Below are 21,694 nucleotides of genomic sequence, written 5' to 3'. Positions count from 1 at the left end.
TACAGCAGACACACACTCGTGAGTACTCCTGATGTCTATTAGTTATAGAGTTATCTATCATCTCTACAGCAGACACACACTCGTGAGTACTCCTGATGGCTATTAGTTATGGAGTTATCTGTCATCTCTACAGCAGACACACACCCGTGAGTACTCCTGATGTCTATTAGTTATAGAGTTATCTGTCATCTCTTCAGCAGACACACACTCGTGAGTACTCCTGATGTCTATTAGTTATAGAGTTATCTGTCATCTCTACAGCAGACACACACTCGTGAGTACTCCAGATGTCTATTAGTTATAGAGTTATCTGTCATCTCTACAGCAGACACACACTCGTGAGTTCTCCTGATGTCTATTAGTTATAGAGTTATCTGCCATCTCTACAGCAGACACACACTCGTGAGTACTCCAGATGTCTATTAGTTATAGAGTTATCTGTCATCTCTACAGCAGACACACACTCGTGAGTACTCCTGATGTCTATTAGTTATAGAGTTATCTATCATCTCTACCGCAGACACACACTGGTGAGTACTCCTGATGTCTATTAGTTATAGAGTTATCTGTCATCTCTACAGCAGACACACACTCGTGAGTACTCCTGATGTCTATTAGTTATAGAGTTATCTGTCATCTCTACAGCAGACACACACTCATGAGTACTCCTGATGTCTATTAGTTATAGAGTTATCTATCATCTCTACAGCAGACACACACTCGTGAGTACTCCTGATGGCTATTAGTTATAGAGTTATCTGTCATCTCTACAGCAGACACACACTCGTGAGTACTCCTGATGTCTATTAGTTATAGAGTTATCTGTCATCTCTACAGCAGACACACACTCGTGAGTACTCCAGATGTCTATTAGTTATAGAGTTATCTGTCATCTCTACAGCAGACACACACTCATGAGTACTCCTGATGTCTATTAGTTATAGAGTTATCTATCATCTCTACAGCAGACACACACTCGTGAGTACTCCAGATGTCTATTAGTTATAGAGTTATCTGTCATCTCTACAGCAGACACACACTCGTGAGTACTCCTGATGTCTATTAGTTATAGAGTTATCTGTCATCTCTACAGCAGACACACACTCATGAGTACTCCTGATGGCTAATAGTTATAGAGTTATCTGCCATCTCTACAGCAGACACACACTCGTGAGTACTCCTGATGTCTATTAGTTATAGAGTTATCTGTCATCTCTACAGCAGACACACACTCGTGAGTACTCCTGATGGCTATTAGTTATAGAGTTATCTGTCATCTCTACAGCAGACACACACTCGTGAGTACTCCTGATGTCTATTAGTTATAGAGTTATCTGTCATTTCTACAGCAGACACACACTCGTGAGTACTCCTGATGGCTATTAGTTATAGAGTTATCTGTCATCTCTACAGCAGACACACACTCGTGAGTACTCCTGATGTCTATTAGTTATAGAGTTATCTATCATCTCTACAGCAGACACACACTCGTGAGTACTCCTGATGGCTATTAGTTATAGAGTTATCTGTCATCTCTACAGCAGACACACACCCGTGAGTACTCCTGATGTCTATTAGTTATAGAGTTATCTGTCATCTCTACAGCAGACACACACTCGTGAGTACTCCTGATGTCTATTAGTTATAGAGTTATCTATCATCTCTACAGCAGACACACACTCGTGAGTACTCCTGATGTCTATTAGTTATAGAGTTATCTATCATCTCTACAGCAGACACACACTCGTGAGTACTCCTGATGGCTATTAGTTATAGAGTTATCTGTCATCTCTACAGCAGACACACACTCGTGAGTACTCCTGATGGCTATTAGTTATAGAGTTATCTGTCATCTCTACAGCAGACACACACCGTGAGTACTCCTGATGGCTATTAGTTATAGAGTTATCTGTCATCTCTACAGCAGACACACACTCGTGAGTACTCCTGATGTCTATTAGTTATAGAGTTATCTGTCATCTCTACAGCAGACACACACTCGTGAGTACTCCTGATGTCTATTAGTTATAGAGTTATCTGTCATCTCTACAGCAGACACACACTCGTGAGTACTCCTGATGTCTATTAGTTATAGAGTTATCTGTCATCTCTACAGCAGACACACACTCGTGAGTACTCCTGATGGCTATTAGTTATAGAGTTATCTGTCATCTCTACAGCAGACACACACCGTGAGTACTCCTGATGTCTATTAGTTATAGAGTTATCTGTCATCTCTACAGCAGACACACACTCGTGAGTACTCCTGATGTCTATTAGTTATAGAGTTATCTATCATCTCTACAGCAGACACACACTCGTGAGTACTCCTGATGTCTATTAGTTATAGAGTTATCTATCATCTCTACAGCAGACACACACTCGTGAGTACTCCTGATGTCTATTAGTTATAGAGTTATCTGCCATCTCTACAGCAGACACACACTCGTGAGTACTCCTGATGTCTATTAGTTATAGAGTTATCTGTCATCTCTACAGCAGACACACACTCGTGAGTACTCCTGATGTCTATTAGTTATAGAGTTATCTGTCATCTCTACAGCACACACACACTCGTGAGTACTCCTGATGTCTATTAGTTATAGAGTTATCTGTCATCTCTACAGCAGACACACACTCGTGAGTACTCCTGATGTCTATTAGTTATAGAGTTATCTGCCATCTCTACAGCAGACACACACTCGTGAGTACTCCTGATGTCTATTAGTTATAGACTTATCTGTCATCTCTACCGCAGACACACACTCGTGAGTACTCCAGATGTCTATTAGTTATAGAGTTATCTATCATCTCTACAGCAGACACACACTCGTGAGTACTCCAGATGTCTATTAGTTATAGAGTTATCTATCATCTCTACAGCAGACACACACTCGTGAGTACTCCTGATGGCTATTAGTTATAGAGTTATCTGTCATCTCTACAGCAGACACACACCGTGAGTACTCCTGATGGCTATTAGTTATAGAGTTATCTGTCATCTCTACAGCAGACACACACTCGTGAGTACTCCTGATGTCTATTAGTTATAGAGTTATCTGTCATCTCTACAGCAGACACACACTCGTGAGTACTCCTGATGTCTATTAGTTATAGAGTTATCTGTCATCTCTACAGCAGACACACACTCGTGAGTACTCCAGATGTCTATTAGTTATAGAGTTATCTATCATCTCTACAGCAGACACACACTCGTGAGTACTCCTGATGGCTATTAGTTATAGAGTTATCTATCATCTCTACAGCAGACACACACTCGTGAGTACTCCTGATGGCTATTAGTTATAGAGTTATCTGTCATCTCTACAGCAGACACACACTCGTGAGTACTCCAGATGGCTATTAGTTATAGAGTTATCTGTCATCTCTACAGCAGACACACACTCGTGAGTACTCCTGATGTCTATTAGTTATAGAGTTATCTGTCATCTCTACAGCAGACACACACTCGTGAGTACTCCTGATGTCTATTAGTTATAGAGTTATCTATCATCTCTACAGCAGACACACACTCGTGAGTACTCCTGATGTCTATTAGTTATAGAGTTATCTGTCATCTCTACAGCAGACACACACTCGTGAGTACTCCTGATGGCTATTAGTTATAGAGTTATCTGTCATCTCTACAGCAGACACACACCCGTGAGTACTCCTGATGTCTATTAGTTATAGAGTTATCTGTCATCTCTACAGCAGACACACACCCGTGAGTACTCCTGATGTCTATTAGTTATAGAGTTATCTGTCATCTCTACAGCAGACACACACCCGTGAGTACTCCTGATGTCTATTAGTTATAGAGTTATCTGTCATCTCTACAGCAGACACACACTCGTGAGTACTCCAGATGTCTATTAGTTATAGAGTTATCTATCATCTCTACAGCAGACACACACTCGTGAGTACTCCTGATGTCTATTAGTTATAGAGTTATCTGTCATCTCTACAGCAGACACACACTCGTGAGTACTCCTGATGTCTATTAGTTATAGAGTTATCTGTCATCTCTACAGCAGACACACACTCGTGAGTACTCCAGATGTCTATTAGTTATAGAGTTATCTGTCATCTCTACAGCAGACACACACTCGTGAGTACTCCTGATGTCTATTAGTTATAGAGTTATCTGTCATCTCTACAGCAGACACACACCCGTGAGTACTCCTGATGTCTATTAGTTATAGAGTTATCTGTCATCTCTACAGCAGACACACACTCGTGAGTACTCCTGATGGCTATTAGTTATAGAGTTATCTGTCATCTCTACAGCAGACACACACTCGTGAGTACTCCTGATGTCTATTAGTTATAGAGTTATCTGTCATCTCTACAGCAGACACACACTCGTGAGTACTCCTGATGTCTATTAGTTATCTGTCATCTCTACAGCAGACACACACTCGTGAGTACTCCTGATGTCTATTAGTTATAGAGTTATCTGTCATCTCTACAGCAGACACACACTCGTGAGTACTCCTGATGGCTATTAGTTATAGAGTTATCTGTCATCTCTACAGCAGACACACACCCGTGAGTACTCCTGATGTCTATTAGTTATAGAGTTATCTGTCATCTCTACAGCAGACACACACTCGTGAGTACTCCAGATGTCTATTAGTTATAGAGTTATCTGTCATCTCTACAGCAGACACACACTCGTGAGTACTCCTGATGTCTATTAGTTATAGTTATCTGTCATCTCTACAGCAGACACACACTCGTGAGTACTCCTGATGTCTATTAGTTATAGAGTTATCTGTCATCTCTACAGCAGACACACACTCGTGAGTACTCCAGATGTCTATTAGTTATAGAGTTATCTGTCATCTCTACAGCAGACACACACTCGTGAGTACTCCTGATGTCTATTAGTTATAGAGTTATCTGTCATCTCTACAGCAGACACACACTCGTGAGTACTCCTGATGGCTATTAGTTATAGAGTTATCTGTCATCTCTACAGCAGACACACACCCGTGAGTACTCCTGATGGCTATTAGTTATAGAGTTATCTGTCATCTCTACAGCAGACACACACTCGTGAGTACTCCAGATGTCTATTAGTTATAGAGTTATCTGTCATCTCTACAGCAGACACACACTCGTGAGTACTCCTGATGTCTATTAGTTATAGAGTTATCTGTCATCTCTACAGCAGACACACACTCGTGAGTACTCCTGATGTCTATTAGTTATAGAGTTATCTATCATCTCTACAGCAGACACACACTCGTGAGTACTCCTGATGTCTATTAGTTATAGAGTTATCTGTCATCTCTACAGCAGACACACACTCGTGAGTACTCCTGATGTCTATTAGTTATAGAGTTATCTATCATCTCTACAGCAGACACACACTCGTGAGTACTCCTGATGTCTATTAGTTATAGAGTTATCTGCCATCTCTACAGCAGACACACACTCGTGAGTACTCCTGATGTCTATTAGTTATAGAGTTATCTATCATCTCTACAGCAGACACACACTCGTGAGTACTCCTGATGTCTATTAGTTATAGAGTTATCTGCCATCTCTACAGCAGACACACACTCGTGAGTACTCCTGATGTACTCGGCAAAGGAGAAGTGCTCACTAACACAGATTTAAACAGATTTGTGAACAATATTTGAGAGAAATAGGCCTTTTATGTACATAGAAAAAGTATTATACTGCGTTCACACCAAATGCGAATAGAGCGTTAAATTTGCGTCTAGTTTGACGCTTGAACATTTTTAATGCATTTGCGCGTCCAAAGCAAGCGTTTGAAGCGAAATTGAAATCCGCTTCTTGTGGGAGGGGCCAGTGCTAGGCGGTTCTGTTTGCAAGAAAGGCAGCGAAATTTTAAAATACTACTGTTATTGTGTCACAAAATATAGTTTTAAGAGTTGTTCAGTCGAGAATGTAGTTGTTTAAAGCTCAAATCTGTGGTTTATTTATAAAGATAGCGCCTATTAAAAAAATTGTATCTGACGTTTCGGAGTTGTAAGATCCAGGCGATCACCGGGCGCTCATGTAACCCGCCTAGAGCAGCCTCACCTCGGCTAGTCCTCCTGACGTCTGCCGCTGGTAAACCAGACATGTTTAAATTCACAATCTATAGCTTCGGTTCTATTATATGAAACATATAAGTTAAAATACATTAATGACTCGTTATAACGTCGGTCAAACGACTTCTTTAATTATGTGAGTTTTTCTTCATCTCATTCAGAAATGTAGCCTATGACTGCAAGTATTCAGTGTCGCATTCATAGTTAACATCTGAACAATGTCATTCCTTCTTTCACGCTGGCATTTAGTCATATTACAAAATAAGTTATTGAGCCCCCCCCCCCCCCCCCTCCCTTTATTAATCACTATTTGGTCCTGCGTTGGCTTTTTTTTTTTTACTACCGCAAATATCCCATCTAATGAGTTAATGTGAGCTCATCAAACTTGCATGTGCAATATTTACACGAGTGAGATGATGTTCCCAATGCCGGACGTGTCATGACATCATCAGTGCAGGTCAGATGACCATTCCCCCTCCCACTCCTGTGCTGACATCACTTCCTCCTCCCACCCCTGTGCTGACATCACTTCCTCAAACGTTGTAGGGAATATTTATTAGTTTCTCTTTTTGGATGCTGCCGAATATCTCCAAATCTCCATCGCCCTGTGTACTCGATTATGATGGACGAAAAAAGACAAATGCAGAAACTTTCTGTTCATTACTGATATTTAGCTCCAGTTTCCAGGATGATTTTGTTCTCTTGAACACCGATTTTACACACGAATCCGTGTCATATCTAGTGTCCCCTTAATGATGAGTGTCATTAATGACTGGCTAATCTGTGCGCTAATGGATCTTCGTTCAAAGCTAACCTGTGGTGTGTGTGTGTGTGTGTGTGTGTCTGGTGATGGAGGTTTGAACCCTTGAGTCTGGGTAACTAGCCCAGATCACTAACCACCAGGTTACACAACCCCCGCAGTATTGCTCATAGTTTTGTTACTGTGTTGATTTCCTGTAAACATGTATATTGGTTTGCACACTTAGTTTCAGCGTCTGAGAGCAAACACATGAACACACATTAGACGCCTTTTAACAAATCAGGTTCAGATTATACTGACATCTTTGCCTATTTCAACCACAGAAGTAAAAATAATCATGCTTGGGTCAATCTTAATAAAAAGTCATAATTATGACAAGTCGTAATCATGATTATGAGATAAATTATGAGGAAAACGTCAAATTATGAGATTACAAAATCTAAATGAAGACATACTAAGTCATAATTATGAGATTAACAGACTAAGTCGTGAACACCATTAAGTCATATTTTTATGTTGACCGCAATCTTACAACAATCTGATTGGTTATGTGTTTGTGTTGGTCTGAATAGATGCATTAACAGCTGTTTATTAAATTGTCTGTGTGCAGGCTTTCATTTCCCAGTAAATTTACATCTCAAACGCCAAAATGTTCTGGGAAAAAGTTGTGGAAACAACATGTTGTCAAATATGTTCTCTTTTCCCCTAGATTTCATCAAACATCCCGAGAGTGGAATATGTAAAAGTGAGTTTATCTTTACTCAGGTGTGTGTGTGTGTCAATATATAAACACGTCTTGGATGATCTTATTAATTCTGCTGTAAATATTTATTTACAGGGAAAGAAGGACGCCTTTACCAGCAGTGCACATGGTTGGTACACACACACACACACACACACACACACACACACACACACACACACACACACACACACACACACACACACACACACACACACACACACACACACACACACACACACACACACACACACACTCACTCACTCACTCACTCACTCACTCACTCACACACACACACACACACACACACACACACACACACACACACACACACACACACACACACTCACACACACGTTTGAAATTCTGCTATTCATCATGTGTTTAATGTTCATCCTGCTTGTTTTCTCAACAGACTCTAACAACATTTTACCTGAAAAAAACCACAGCAAACCGGCAGCATTTCTGCAAAGTATGACACACACACACACACACACACACACACACACACACACACACACACACAGAGAGAGAGAGAGAGAGTCTCCATTAATAATACAATAACTTCTAGTAAAATCATTATATTATAACCCGTGTCATATTTTCGTTAAAAACAATTGTATCCTTCCTTCCGTTACACTTTTAGACTTTTCATTCAATATCTAGTTCATGAAACTCTAGACGGCGCAGGCACGACCTTTACATGAAGTCTGCAAGCAGTCACATCATTACCACATGGCACAAGCTGATTGGCTCAGCTGATCCTGCAGCCAATGAGATTGCTTGCTCAGCATCTGAACAGTCTGGTTGAGTGTTTGCTGTAGGATAGTCCGTCTGAACCCCTCCTCCTCCCCAGCTCCGCCTGCCTATCTGACATGCTCACCGCAGTGTGTCTGTGCATCGATTGGCAGTAGCATAGGGGTTTCACAGACTTGTTGACTTCAGTGCTCTGCCATTACGCTTTAAGCTTGACGTCGGCTTGTCGCTGATCATGTGATTTTTGACATAGCCGCCGTTGCAGAAGACCATTTGGTCTGTTCTGACTTCATTTGTTATATCTGTTCTCGGCTCGAGGAAATATTTGTATGCTTTAGTAGAGTGAAAAAGTTACATACAACACCTTTAAAATGTAATATACTATAATATGCCTTATATATATATATATTAGGGGTGTAACAGTTCACAAAATTCACGGTTGGGTTCGATACGACACAGTGGTGTCACAATTCAGTACGTTTTTGATACAGCAAAAAGAAAGAAAAAATGATTAAAGAAATTATTAAAACAAAAATTCTAGTTTTCTCGAAACTTTTAGTTTTATAAATGGGGGTAATCTTTGAAGGATGAAAAAAGAATGTTTTGGTCATCACATAATTTTTTTTTTTTTAAATATGATATTATGATTTTATATATAACTATATCTAACTATACTGTGTGTTCCTGTTCCTGCCGTGTGTGTGTGTGTGTGTGTGTGTGTGTGTGTGTGTGTGTGTGTGTGTGTGTGTGTGTGTGTGTGTGTGTGTGTGTGTGTGTGTGTGTGTGTGTGTGTGTGTGTGTAGTCGATCCGGCCGCGTCTGGAGCCAACGGTGTCCTGGGCTGGAGGACTGGCAGCTTCTCCGTGTTCATTAATAAAATGGACTTAAAGAAGAAAAGTCTGTATATCCTTCAGAACGGGTATTATTACATCTTCTCCAAGATCTCCCACCTGGAGAACTGCATATTCTTCCAACACAAAGTCATGCTGCGCACGCAGAGCTACAGCAACACGCCTATCGAGCTGATGGAGGGCTCCAGGTACTCAATCTGACACCAGAAATCACTGGCTATGTTAAAGGAGAACTCCGGTCAATTTTAACATTGAGCTCAATTTTTAGTAAATTTGGAGTGCTGTCAATACAGAGAACAACGACAAAAATCGGTGTTGCCTACACCGTGTTATCCTATTTTTAAAATTTACACCCTATTGACTTGAATGGGGCAAGTTTTAAACCTGCTTTTATCCTCTTAACATCCTTGATGTGTCATACAAGTGCCCAGCCATGTTGAGTGATTCCTTCAGAGTGAACACGAGTGAATCTGACTGCAGTAGATGTGAAAGATATGAATAAAAATGATTTTAATTCAGCCAGCGCACAGACCTGTATTTAGTTCCTGTTTTCGGTGGAAGTCCAAAGTAGTCGATTGTCGAGTTCACGCGCATAGGTTTAGTTACTATGATCACGCGCGTGAACTCGACAATCGACTACTTTGGACTTCCACCGAAAACAGGAACTAAATACAGGTATTTGCGCTGGCTGAATTAAAATCATTTTTATTCATATCTTTCACATCTACTGCAGTCAGATCCACCGTGTTCACTCTGAAGGAATCACTCAACATGGCTGGGCACTTGTATGACACATCAAGGATGTTAAGAGGATAAAAGCAGGTTTAAAACTTGCCCCATTCAAGTCAATAGGGTGCACATTTTAAAAATAGGATAACACGGTGTAGGCAACACCGATTTTTGTCGTTGTTCTCTGTATTGACAGCACTCCAAATTTACTAAAAATTGAGCTCAATGTTAAAATTGACCGGAGTTCTCCTTTAACATGCATCCAAATAATCCGTTAGTAATGGGATTGACGGCTCAATCGGACTCAAAGCTTCATGTAAACGCCTTAACCGATCCGGTTGATCTCGATCCCAATGAGATTTCCATCGGATAGAAAGGGAAGGTTTATTATACGAGAGAACATATAAACACTGGATCGGATTGAGAACTGAAACTGAAAGGACTGCGGATATGCGATGACGTAGAAATAGCGTAATGACGTAGAAATAGCGCAATGATGTAGAAATAGCGTAATGACGTAGAAATAGCGTAATGACGTAGTAATAGCGTAATGACGTAGAAATAGCGTAATGACGTAGTAATGACGTAGAAATAGCGTAATGACGTAGAAATAGCGCAATGATGTAGAAATAGCGTAATGACGTAGAAATAGCGTAATGACGTAGTAATGACGTAGAAATAGCGTAATGACATAGAAATAGCGTAAAGACGTAGAAATAGCGTAATGATGTAGAAATAGCGTAATGACGTAGAAATAGCGTAATGATGTAGAAATAGCGTAAGGATGTAGAAATAGCGTAATAACGTAGAAATAGCGTAATGATGTAGAAATAGCGTAATGAGGTAGAAATAGCGTAATGATGTAGAAATAGCGTGATGATGTAGAAATAGCGTGATGATGTAGAAATAGCGTAATGACGTAGAAATAGAGTAATGATGTAGAAATAGTGTAATGACATAGAAATAGCGTAATGATATAGAAATAGCGTAATAATAACGTAGAAATAGCAGAATGATGTAGAAATTGTGTAATGACGTAGAAATTGCGTAATAATGACGTAGAAATAGCGTAATGACGTAGAAATCGCGTAGTGATGTAGAAATTGCGCAATGATGTAGAAATAGCGTAATGACGTAGAAATAGCGTAATAATGACGGAGAAATAGCGTAATGATGTAGAAATAGCGTAATGACGTAGAAATTGCGTAATGACGTAGAAATAGCAAATGATGTTGAAATTGCGTAATGACGTAGAAATAGCGTAATGACGTTGAAATAGCGTAATGACGTAGAAATAGCGTAATAATGACGTAGAAATAGCGTAATGACGTAGAAATAGCGTAATGACGTAGAAATAGCATAATGACGTAGAAATAGCGCTAAGACGTAGAAATAGCGTAACAATGACGTAGAAATAGCGTAATAATGAATAAATAGCATAATGACGTAGAAATAGCGTAATGATGTAGAAATAGCGTAATGACGTAAAAATAGCGTAATGACGTAGAAATAGAGTAGAGTAGCCTTTATTGTCATTGCACTGTGAAAGTACAACAAAATATAGGGTGCTCCCACGGAGTCACAGGAACGAAATAGAAATAGCGTAATGACGTAGAAATAGCGTAATGACGTAGAAAAAATGATGTAGAAATAGCGTAATGACGTAGAAATTGCTTAATGACATAGAAATAGCGTAATGACGTAGAAATAGCGGGATGATGTAGAAATAGCGTAATGACGTAGAAATAGCGTAATAACATAGAAATTGCGTAATGACGTAGAAATTGCGTAATGACGTAGAAATAGCGTAATGACGTAGAAATTGCTTAATGACATAGAAATAGCGTAATGACGTAGAAATAGCGGGATGATGTAGAAATAGCGTAATGACGTAGAAATAGCGTAATAACATAGAAATTGCGTAATGACGTAGAAATAGCGTAATGACGTAGAAATTTCATAATGACGTAGAAATAGCGTAAGGATGTAGAAATAGCATGATGATGTAGAAATAGCATAGAAAAAATTATGTAGAAATAGCGCAATGACGTAGAAATAGCGTAATGACGTAGAAATAGCATGATGATGTAGTAATAGCGTAATGATGTAGAAATAGCGTAATGACGTAGAAATAGCATGATGATGTAGTAATAGCGTAATGATGTAGAAATAGCATAATGATGTAGAAACTGCGTAATGACGTAGAAACTGCGTAATGACGTAGAAATAGCGTAATGACTATAAACGAGTGTCCCGTCATCCTATAATTCTAAAAAAAAAGTTTTGTCCATTTTTACTGCGTTATAAATATAAGCAGCGGCACAACGGTTCATATGATCATTATCTCCAAATTATGACCAAAAAATGGATAACTATTAAGTCTGCTGTTTAAAACAAATAAAGAACCAATGTAGGAAATAGTTGTTATTATGCGCAAACAGCGGGAAACTGTCAACACATACATCAACCCGATCACGTTTAGCGTTCATGTAAACACTACATCAGATTCATCAATGGGAATGAATTCAGTCCTGCATGTAAATGTAGCCACTGTAGATGACTATATTAAAGGGATAGTTCACTTTAAAATTAAAATTCTGTCATCATTTACTCACCCTCAAGTTGTTTCAAACCTGTATGAATTTATTTCTTCTGCTGAACACAAAGAAAGATATTTAGAAGAATGTCAGTAACCAAACAGTAGTCTGTACCCATTGACTTCCATAGTATTTTTTTTTTCCTACTATGGAAGTCAATGGGTACAGTCTACTGTTTGGTTACTGACATTCTTCTAAATATCTTTCTTTGTGTTCAGCAGAAGAAATAAATTCATACAGGTTTGAAACAACTTGAGGGTGAGTATATGATGACAGAATTTTAATTTTAAAGTGAACTATCCCTTTAAGGTCATGAATGTGTTTACTGCAGGTACCTCTGCGTGTCGGAGAAACCCCAGTCGAGCAGCGAGCGGGGCAGCAGTTATCTGGGCGGCATCTTCCGCCTCAGTGAAGGAGACAGTGTGTTCGTGACGGTCAACAACAGCTCTCTGGTTCTCCATAACATACATGAGAACTTCTTTGGTGCATTCATGGTCTGAGTACTGACAAACTGCTGCAGGAAAGTCTCTTTCACACACACACACGCACGCACACACACACACACACACACACACACACACACACACACACACACACACACACACACACACACACACACACACACACAATTAGTGTGTTTCACACTTAGGTTCTCATTCCAGTTTTTAAATATTATTTTTATAAACACATTATGTGAATCATTGCAATATATATATTTTATTTTTCCCCAGTGGTCGACCGATATATTGCCACGGCTGATATATTCACCAATATTTGCCATTGTTGAAATATCGGCATTGGCTGATGCCTTTTTCTGTTTGGCTGAGGAGTCGGACGCGGGACTTTTATTTTGGCAGCGCTGATCCCATGCTTCCATTAGTAATAAAAAGGCAAACACTATAGGCTAATACTTTCTCATTTAAGGTCCTTGCACACTGAGTTCGAAATTTTCGTATGCGTTTTTTCGCGAAAAACACCAAAATCGAACCCAATCTGAATTTTCATCCAAATAAATTTTCAGAGGCAGTGTGTAAATGTGTTTGACACAACATGGTCGTATTTATTTTTTTTTAAAGTGAAAATTTCGGACTCAGGGCCCTATTTTAACGATCTGAAACGCAAGTATCAAACGCGAAACGCAAGTAACTTTGTGGGCGGATCTCGTCGCAAATCTAAAATGTGTTGGTCTGAAGTCGCTTCATTATTCATAGGTGTGGTTTGGGCATAACGTGAAATAAACCAATCAGAGCGTCCTCTCACATTCCCTTTAAGAGCCGGCGCGCTTGTTCCACGGCGGATCGCTATTATAACGGCGGATCGCTATTATAACGGCGGATCGCTATTATAACGGCGGATCGCTATTATAACGGTGGATTGCTATTATAACGGCGGATTGCTATTATAACGGCGGATTGCTATTATAACGGCGGATTGCTATTATAACGGCGGATCGCTATTATAACGGCGGATTGCTATTATAACGGCGGATTGCTATTATAACGGCGGATTGCTATTATAACGGCGGATCGCTATTATAACGGCGGATCGCTATTATAACGGCGGATCGCTATTATAACGGCGGATTGCTATTATAACGGCGGATTGCTATTATAACGGCGGATTGCTATTATAACGGCGGATTGCTATTATAACGGCGGATCGCTATTATAACGGCGGATCGCTATTATAACGGCGGATCGCTATTATAACGGCGGATCGCTATTATAACGGCGGATTGCTATTATAACGGCGGATCGCTATTATAACGGCGGATTGCTATTATAACGGCGGATTGCTATTATAACGGCGGATCGCTATTATAACGGCGGATTGCTATTATAACGGCGGATCGCTATTATAACGGCGGATCGCTATTATAACGGCGGATCGCTATTATAACGGCGGATTGCTATTATAACGGCGGGTTTGCCAGTGCACGCAACTTACATGATGGTAACGGTGATCTCGCCGTCTTCAGAATTGAGTTTCCTGGTTCTTGACGGATAACACACTTTGTCAGGTGTCCTCATATACCGATGTGTCTCGCCACTATTGAGCAAACGGGTTTGATCCGTCATTACTACAATTAGCCTGAATAATTTGGGTAAATGTGTAATCTAGATTTATGCCTATTTATTCACATCTTCATGGACACAACAATGATTTCCCTCGTGTGGTAATATTTTCCCTTGTTAATTATGTATAGTTTGCAAAAATATGAACTGCTGCGTCGGTGTAGATGAGAGAAGTGTTGTTCACACGCTACATAATGGCCAAGCAAGCGCCCTTAAAATAGCATATGACTAACGCGCGGCGCCGCTGTCTTTAGACTCGGTTTCTCCTGGTCAGCGGCGGAGTTGTTTTCTGGAACTGCAGAATATCACCAGGAACGTTTGCGCCGGAACACACTCCTCTTCTCACTGCACCGCGGCTGTACACGCTCGGCTGTTCTCGCCCGGAACAGAACCATACCGGCGCCAATCCAAACTGTATGCTAATTGTCAACCGTATTCGACGATAGTGGTCCTGACAGGAATACCGGCCATCAGCCACACAGCTCTCTGGGATATCGGCATCATGCTTAAAAAAATCTATATCGGTTGACCACTCTTTTTTTTATTTCTATGGGTGTTTAAATATATTTAGTGTGTTGCTAAAAGCAGATGTAATTTCTCTGTAAATGTACAGTAACATTCTGCTGGTTGGTGTGCTGAAGGCCCATTCTCAGGACACGGTGCCATGTTAAAATAAATGTATTTTTTTAAATCATTTATTTTTTAATCATTTTAATATTTACGAAATCACATTTCCCACCTCAGGTCCAAAAGTACCAGCATTATTCCAATATTCACATTATTAAACAATAAATATTGAAAAATATTTACAACCTGTGAAATTTGTTTTAAAAACGACTTAGTTTCAACCCCGTTACATTCGAGATGTGTAAGTGTTGCTCTTCTATCTAACCCTAATTATCAACCAGTGTATCTTAACTTGCAAACACTGGTTTACCAAACCACAGAGTAGAGTCAGTATTCGTGTGGTTTATGAACAATACTTTTTTCTGTAAACGAATGTGGTAAAAAAGACTGATGCACTTTATGATCAAATATAATCAAAGCATCGGTTTTCAGGGGCGAGTTTGAAGATAACAGTGTTGAACAGAAAGTGACATTTTTCTTTGCAATATTTAGTTTTCCATAGTATATAACCATTCAAATGTAATGATGATGAATGTGGATATACAAAATGGCTGGTTTTAAAACGAATTTCAACAGGCTGTTAATTCTACACACCATATCCTGAGAAAGATCTGCTTTACTGTCAGCTCAGATGGTTTCATGTTTAAAAGGGCATATCATCTGAGGTCAGAAGTCAATCCAGTGCCCTTAAATCATGTGCTATATGATTCAGATGCTTGTTAACATGATGTCTGCCATATATATTTGATCTATTATAAGCTCATGTCTATTTCTATATATGTATTACATGTTTTTGTTACGGGTTTAAGTGGGTTTTCCCAGATAGCACAGGTACGTCTGTAAGATGTCTGCTAAAGAGAACATCTGATAAACGTCTTAGTAAAAGCAGTTTTACGTGCATTTTAAATCATAAACATCTTAAAGAGGTCTGTTGAACATCTGACAGGAAACGTATTGCGAATGATTAAACGCTCTATAAATGCATCTGGCAGATGTAACGCAGACGTCTCTGAGATGTACGTGTGCTGTCAGTGTAGAGATGATCTGATTATGACTGACGGTCACCTTCACCTAACTAAAATTTGCCATGATGTTTTATATTGAGTCAGTGTCTGAATCGTTGGGGCAGAAACGTAATGTACGTGAACGCAGACGCTTCTCGCTACTCAAACTCGCTGCATTCTGTAATGTAAAGAGCACTGAATTTCTCAGCGGATAAATCAATCTTTTTCTGCTGTCAGGTTTTGTCTTTGACAGTTTGAGAGAATCTTGCTGAGAAGTTAGTAAGTCGCCCACTTCAGGTTTGTTATCGCCACAGTAAAGGCCCTTTTAGACCAAGAGCGATGACTAGCGTCCACACGGAAGCACGATGACGATCTGTTTATTACAAGCACGTAGTAGTTCTGTCGCCTGCCGCTTTAAATGCTCGACTCTTAAAAGCAACATGGATTCTGATTGGCTGTCAATGTTTTTATCGTTCACCAGCTGGAAAAAAAAATCGCTCTATATGCTGCATTCAAGTCACCCCGTAAAGATCGCATTCACGAGTTGAACGCACATGAACGCCACCACAATGTCGTAAACACGAGTGGGAAGCTTTTCTTCAAGCCCTGGTGTTTACGAGTTGCGTGAGAAAAATGGCGGAATACCACAATACTAAAGGTATTTAGCAGTGATATTGTCAGATTTTTGAATTTACAACAAAGTAAGCTAATTGCCTGCACAAAATATAATAGCATTTTAATATAACAATATAATATGTAACAACAAAGTGGTTTCATAAATTAAACAAATAAGCAGAGCACACCTGACGCACATTCTTTTTTTTAATTTTATTATTCTTTTTTTATCAAACGTTTTATGTGTATAACTATTTTGAACAAAGCCCAAGATCCGCCCACAATCATAAGACTAAATAAAATGCCAAGAAAATAAATTAAAACTGTGACCAAAACAATATGTATAGAAGGATCTCAAAATCTCAAGGTTTCAAACTGATGCACATTCTTTGTTTTCCATTTTCTACAAGTATAGAGTTAAAAACCTTGCTGTATTTTTGTGTAGTTAAATAAGAGAAGGTACACCGCCATCTTGCTCCAGCGAAACTGACTTAAACACACATGACGTCGTAAACACGACTTCCCACCTCGTAAATACACACTTCCGTGGAGGACTTGAACGCAACAATAGATATGATCTGGACTCGTCTTTTACATTTTTTTTCTTACATTGATTTTTAAAACTACATCGTTATCGTCCTTGGTGTGACCGGGCCTCTAGAACACGCTAAGTGCGCTCGGCGAGATCAAACATTCGTGTGTGTGTTACAGTTCGAGTGGGGGTGTGACATTGTGTTTGATGTTATTTATAGAGTACATACTGTATGTGTCAGTCGAGCATTGTAATTTTTGACTGGAATGTGAATTTAATGAATTATCATCCTCATTATAATAAAAAAAAATCTCAAAGTCTTTTCTAGTGAGTCTGTCTTGCACAATGTCTCTTTTCTACCTTGTTTTCTCTTTCTCGTTTTCAACCTCAACGTGCTGAATGCAGCGCTGCACATCAAACCCACACACAGAACGAGGGACGGAGAGAGAGAGAGAGATGAAGGAAAATGGAGATAAGCAGGGAGATAGTGTGGAGGATGTGGTGAAGCGAGGTGGAAGAAGACAGAAAGTGGACCGCGAGCAGGAACGGGTTTTTTGGGGGGGGAGGGGTTGCAGTTTTTCCTGACTCAGCGCATTTCTGCACTCACAGCGGAAGTTTCCAAAAAACCTGCTGTCACCACAACAAACAAACGACAAGCTTCTTTTCTTTTATCTTGAGAGTGAAAGGCAGTCAAGAATCCCTGCAGACGTTTTCTGCTCGCCTGTGAGGCCGACTGGGTTTTTTAACATGATATTCCTCAACACACTGTAATCCACTGATCACATCCAGTCCGTTTGAAAGTCCCATTCAAGGAAAGTCCGTTCGTCAGTCAGTCAGCCATTTCGGGCTTTCAAACCCAACTCTTCTCTCAGTGACGTTCGTAGGCCACTAAGAGCTGTGCGTGTAAACCTCACTCCCCTGATCTCAAGAGGCGCACTTGTGACTAGAGTTGTCAAAAGTTCAGACTTCGGTACCAAGTACTGCAATGTAAAAAAATTGACGATACCAGCATTTCCCTCTAGCATTTTGAGCACTGTTGCACGGATTCTTAAACGGCTCTGATTGGCCATTGTGTTCACATGCTCATCATATATGTCTCTGATTGGCCATTGTGTTCACGCGCTCAACATATATGTCTCTGATTGGCCATTGTGTTCACGCGCTCAACATATATGTCTCTGATTGGCCATTGTGTTCACGCGCTCAACATATATATCTCTGATTGGCCATTGTGTTCACGCGCTCAACATATATATATCTCTGATTGGCCATTGTGTTCACGCGCTCAACATATATATATCTCTGATTGGCCATTGTGTTCACGCGCTCAACATATATGTCTCTGATTGGCCATTGTGTTCACGCGCTCAACATATATGTCTCTGATTGGCCATTGTGTTCACGCGCTCAACATATATATCTCTGATTGGCCATTGTGTTCACGCGCTCAACATATATATATCTCTGATTGGCCATTGTGTTCACGCGCTCAACATATATGTCTCTGATTGGCCATTGTGTTCACGCGCTCAACATATATGTCTCTGATTGGCCATTGTGTTCACGCGCTCAACATATATGTCTCTGATTGGCCATTGTGTTCACGCGCTCAACATATATGTCTCTGATTGGCCATTGTGTTCACGCGCTCAACATATATATATCTCTGATTGGCCATTGTGTTCACGCGCTCAACATATATGTCTCTGATTGGCCATTGTGTTCACGCGCTCAACATATATGTCTCTGATTGGCCATTGTGTTCACGCGCTCAACATATGTCTCTGATTGGCCATTGTGTTCACGCGCTCAACATATATGTCTCTGATTGGCCATTGTGTTCACGCGCTCAACATATATGCCTGAGATTGGCTTAAATAGGAGCATTTGAAAGCGGCATCATTCAGCGGATCCCTAATCCGCTGTTAGACGCCGCTTTCAAAAAATGTTTATTAGTCTCTCTGTTTATCCAGAGGTTTTGCAGATCTGATGAAGGTCCTACTCCTGGACACGATGACAACGCAGTCCTGAAGTGTCAACTAGTCTCTCGGTGTATGAATGGGTGAATGTGAGGCAACATGTAAAGCGCTTCGGTGGCTGTTGGGTCTGTGAAAGCACTATATAAATGCAGTCCATTTACATTTACCATAAACGCTCGAGTTGATGCCCCTTAGCTTTTAACAGACGTAACTCAGAAGTATACCATGAAGTATGAGCAAATGAGACAATCCGAGTTCTGACAGGTGCGACGACATCTAAAACATTCTGCAACCGGTCGTTGTAGTAAGAAGTAGTCCATCAGTATTCAACTAGTTATCAACGTCATTAGAAAACACAGACAATTCAATATTCTTAATACTGCGAAATGTGATAGTACGGCTTTGAGTAATATTTGGATACAGTTAATTTGGCACTGAAGGACACAAGTTTATGATCAGATATAGACAAGTCACGTGAACTACAATCGAAAGGTGTTATTCCAGTACAGCAAATAAGATCCAGTGTGTGACCTTTTGATCGAAAATCAATCAACTGTTTCAGTCTAAAACTATTCAAACATGCTAAAAAGTCTTTTGTATCAGTAGCAGTAGCTTTATCAACATGGATATTAAAATCACCAACCATATTCACATTTGGAGAAACAGAACATAATAAAGTTAAAAAAGCAGAAAGTTCAGTTAAAAGGTTAATATTAGATTTAGGTGGACAGTAAACCGTTGTTATGATAGTGGGTCCATTGACTCTATAGTAGAGACCTTCCATTTCTTATTATAAAGCTTTGCTAAACCACCACCTCGACCTGAAACTCTGACAAAACCTGGAGGAATGGACTGATCGAGAGATTCCTCAAATTCTGAGAATATTTTTTATACAAGCATCATTTAAAATATGTCATGATATCACAGTTGTTGTTGTACTAGTGGCATTCTTTTTTTGGAGGGTTTTAAAATGTGTGGTTCTCCTTTTCTTCTGCGTTTGACATCACAGTTCAGGACAGTCATGAGAACGAGAAGTTGGACGACTCTATCAGTGTGTATACAATGTGCACACATCAGCATAACTGGGGAAACATAGTTTTTCACTAATGTAGGGTTTCCCACCTCAGGTTAACAGAAATGTAAAGACAAACCTAAAATCAAAACAATTAAAATAAAAGGTTTGAGCATTACTTGATATCTCAAGAGTGTTCTTCAGATGTCAGTCTCAGGGCTTCAGGTCACAGGAGAGTTTGGATGTGACTCACGTGTGATTGTTTTTTTCTCTTGCAATCGACACAGATCTCTTTTACTGAGGGGAATGGAAAACCGAATCAATTTGGGTCACTCTAAATACATATTTATCTGTACCGACATGACCTCTTTACCGCTCTAGATCAGAGTTCCTGTTTTTTATCAAGTGCAAACATCTCAAACATGACGGCCCTTTGAAATGAAGAGAATGTGGCTTTAGAATAAGAGTAAGAGCGAGACAGTTACACAATACAAGCTCTTGTACACTCATTATATCGTGCGGTTGTGGTGACATGCCATCTCTGTGTACATTACACATGGTGGTTTCCTTCAGCAGACGCTCACCTGAACACAACAGGAAGTAGAACTGAGTCACATGATCCAACCGCCCTGCTCTTCAGTTGACATCAGATTGATTGATTATTTAAATTATGTCATATACTCTCAATGAAAAATGTGTTAATGCATTCAGATTATTATAATAATATTATGGGTGGTTGCCCTGCACACTTAATAAACAAACTGCAGCTGGTCCAAAACGCAAAATGCTGGTCCTAATATGACCATATTAGTTCTGTCAACACTGCATTGGCTGCCTATTAAACATCGTATACATTTTAAAATATTGCTGATCACTTACAAAGCACTAAATGGTTTAGCTCCGCAGTACTTGAGCGAGCTCTTAATGCATTATAGTCCTTCACGTCTACTGCCATCTCAAAACTCCGGCCAGTTAATAATACCTAGAATATCAGAATCGACTGCTGGCGGTAGATCCTTTTCCTATTTAGCACCAAAACTCTGGAACAGTCTTCCTAACATTGTCCGGGAAGCAGACACACTCTGTCAGTTCACAGCTAGATTAAACACACATCTCTTCGGCCTAGCATTCACATAATGCATTTCTGTCAGGACCACTATCGTCGAATACGATTGACAATTAGCATACAGTTTGGATTGGCGGTATGGTTCTGTTCCGGGCAGCCTAGCATGGATAAGAGCTGCAACAACCCCCCTTAGGGTAAACACAACAGAACCAACATGAATGTATTGCAGATATCACTAATTCAAGATTTTAAAGTACAACATAATTCGAGAATTTATTCTGA

The 21,694-nt window shown here is 39.9% G+C and overlaps 1 protein-coding gene across 1 annotated transcript in view; it reads left to right on the top strand.

Moving 5' to 3' along the window:
* The window catches only part of LOC307001079 (TNF superfamily member 14), a 19,022-nt gene extending 1,348 nt beyond the window's left edge, over positions 1 to 17,674 (top strand). The window contains exons 2-6 of the mRNA XM_079617217.1: positions 7,538 to 7,573; positions 7,667 to 7,700; positions 7,986 to 8,042; positions 9,130 to 9,364; positions 12,834 to 17,674. Of these exons, the coding sequence (XP_079473343.1) occupies positions 7,538 to 7,573; positions 7,667 to 7,700; positions 7,986 to 8,042; positions 9,130 to 9,364; positions 12,834 to 13,002 (531 nt within the window). The 3' untranslated portion in view covers positions 13,003 to 17,674. The remainder of the gene's footprint in view (positions 1 to 7,537; positions 7,574 to 7,666; positions 7,701 to 7,985; positions 8,043 to 9,129; positions 9,365 to 12,833) is intronic.
* Positions 17,675 to 21,694: the final 4,020 nt, after the last annotated feature.

This window comes from Phoxinus phoxinus (assembly GCF_949152265.1).
Source record: "Phoxinus phoxinus genome assembly, chromosome: 6".
Classification (NCBI taxonomy): domain Eukaryota; kingdom Metazoa; phylum Chordata; class Actinopteri; order Cypriniformes; family Leuciscidae; genus Phoxinus; species Phoxinus phoxinus.
This window is presented reverse-complemented; position numbering and strand designations above follow the sequence as displayed.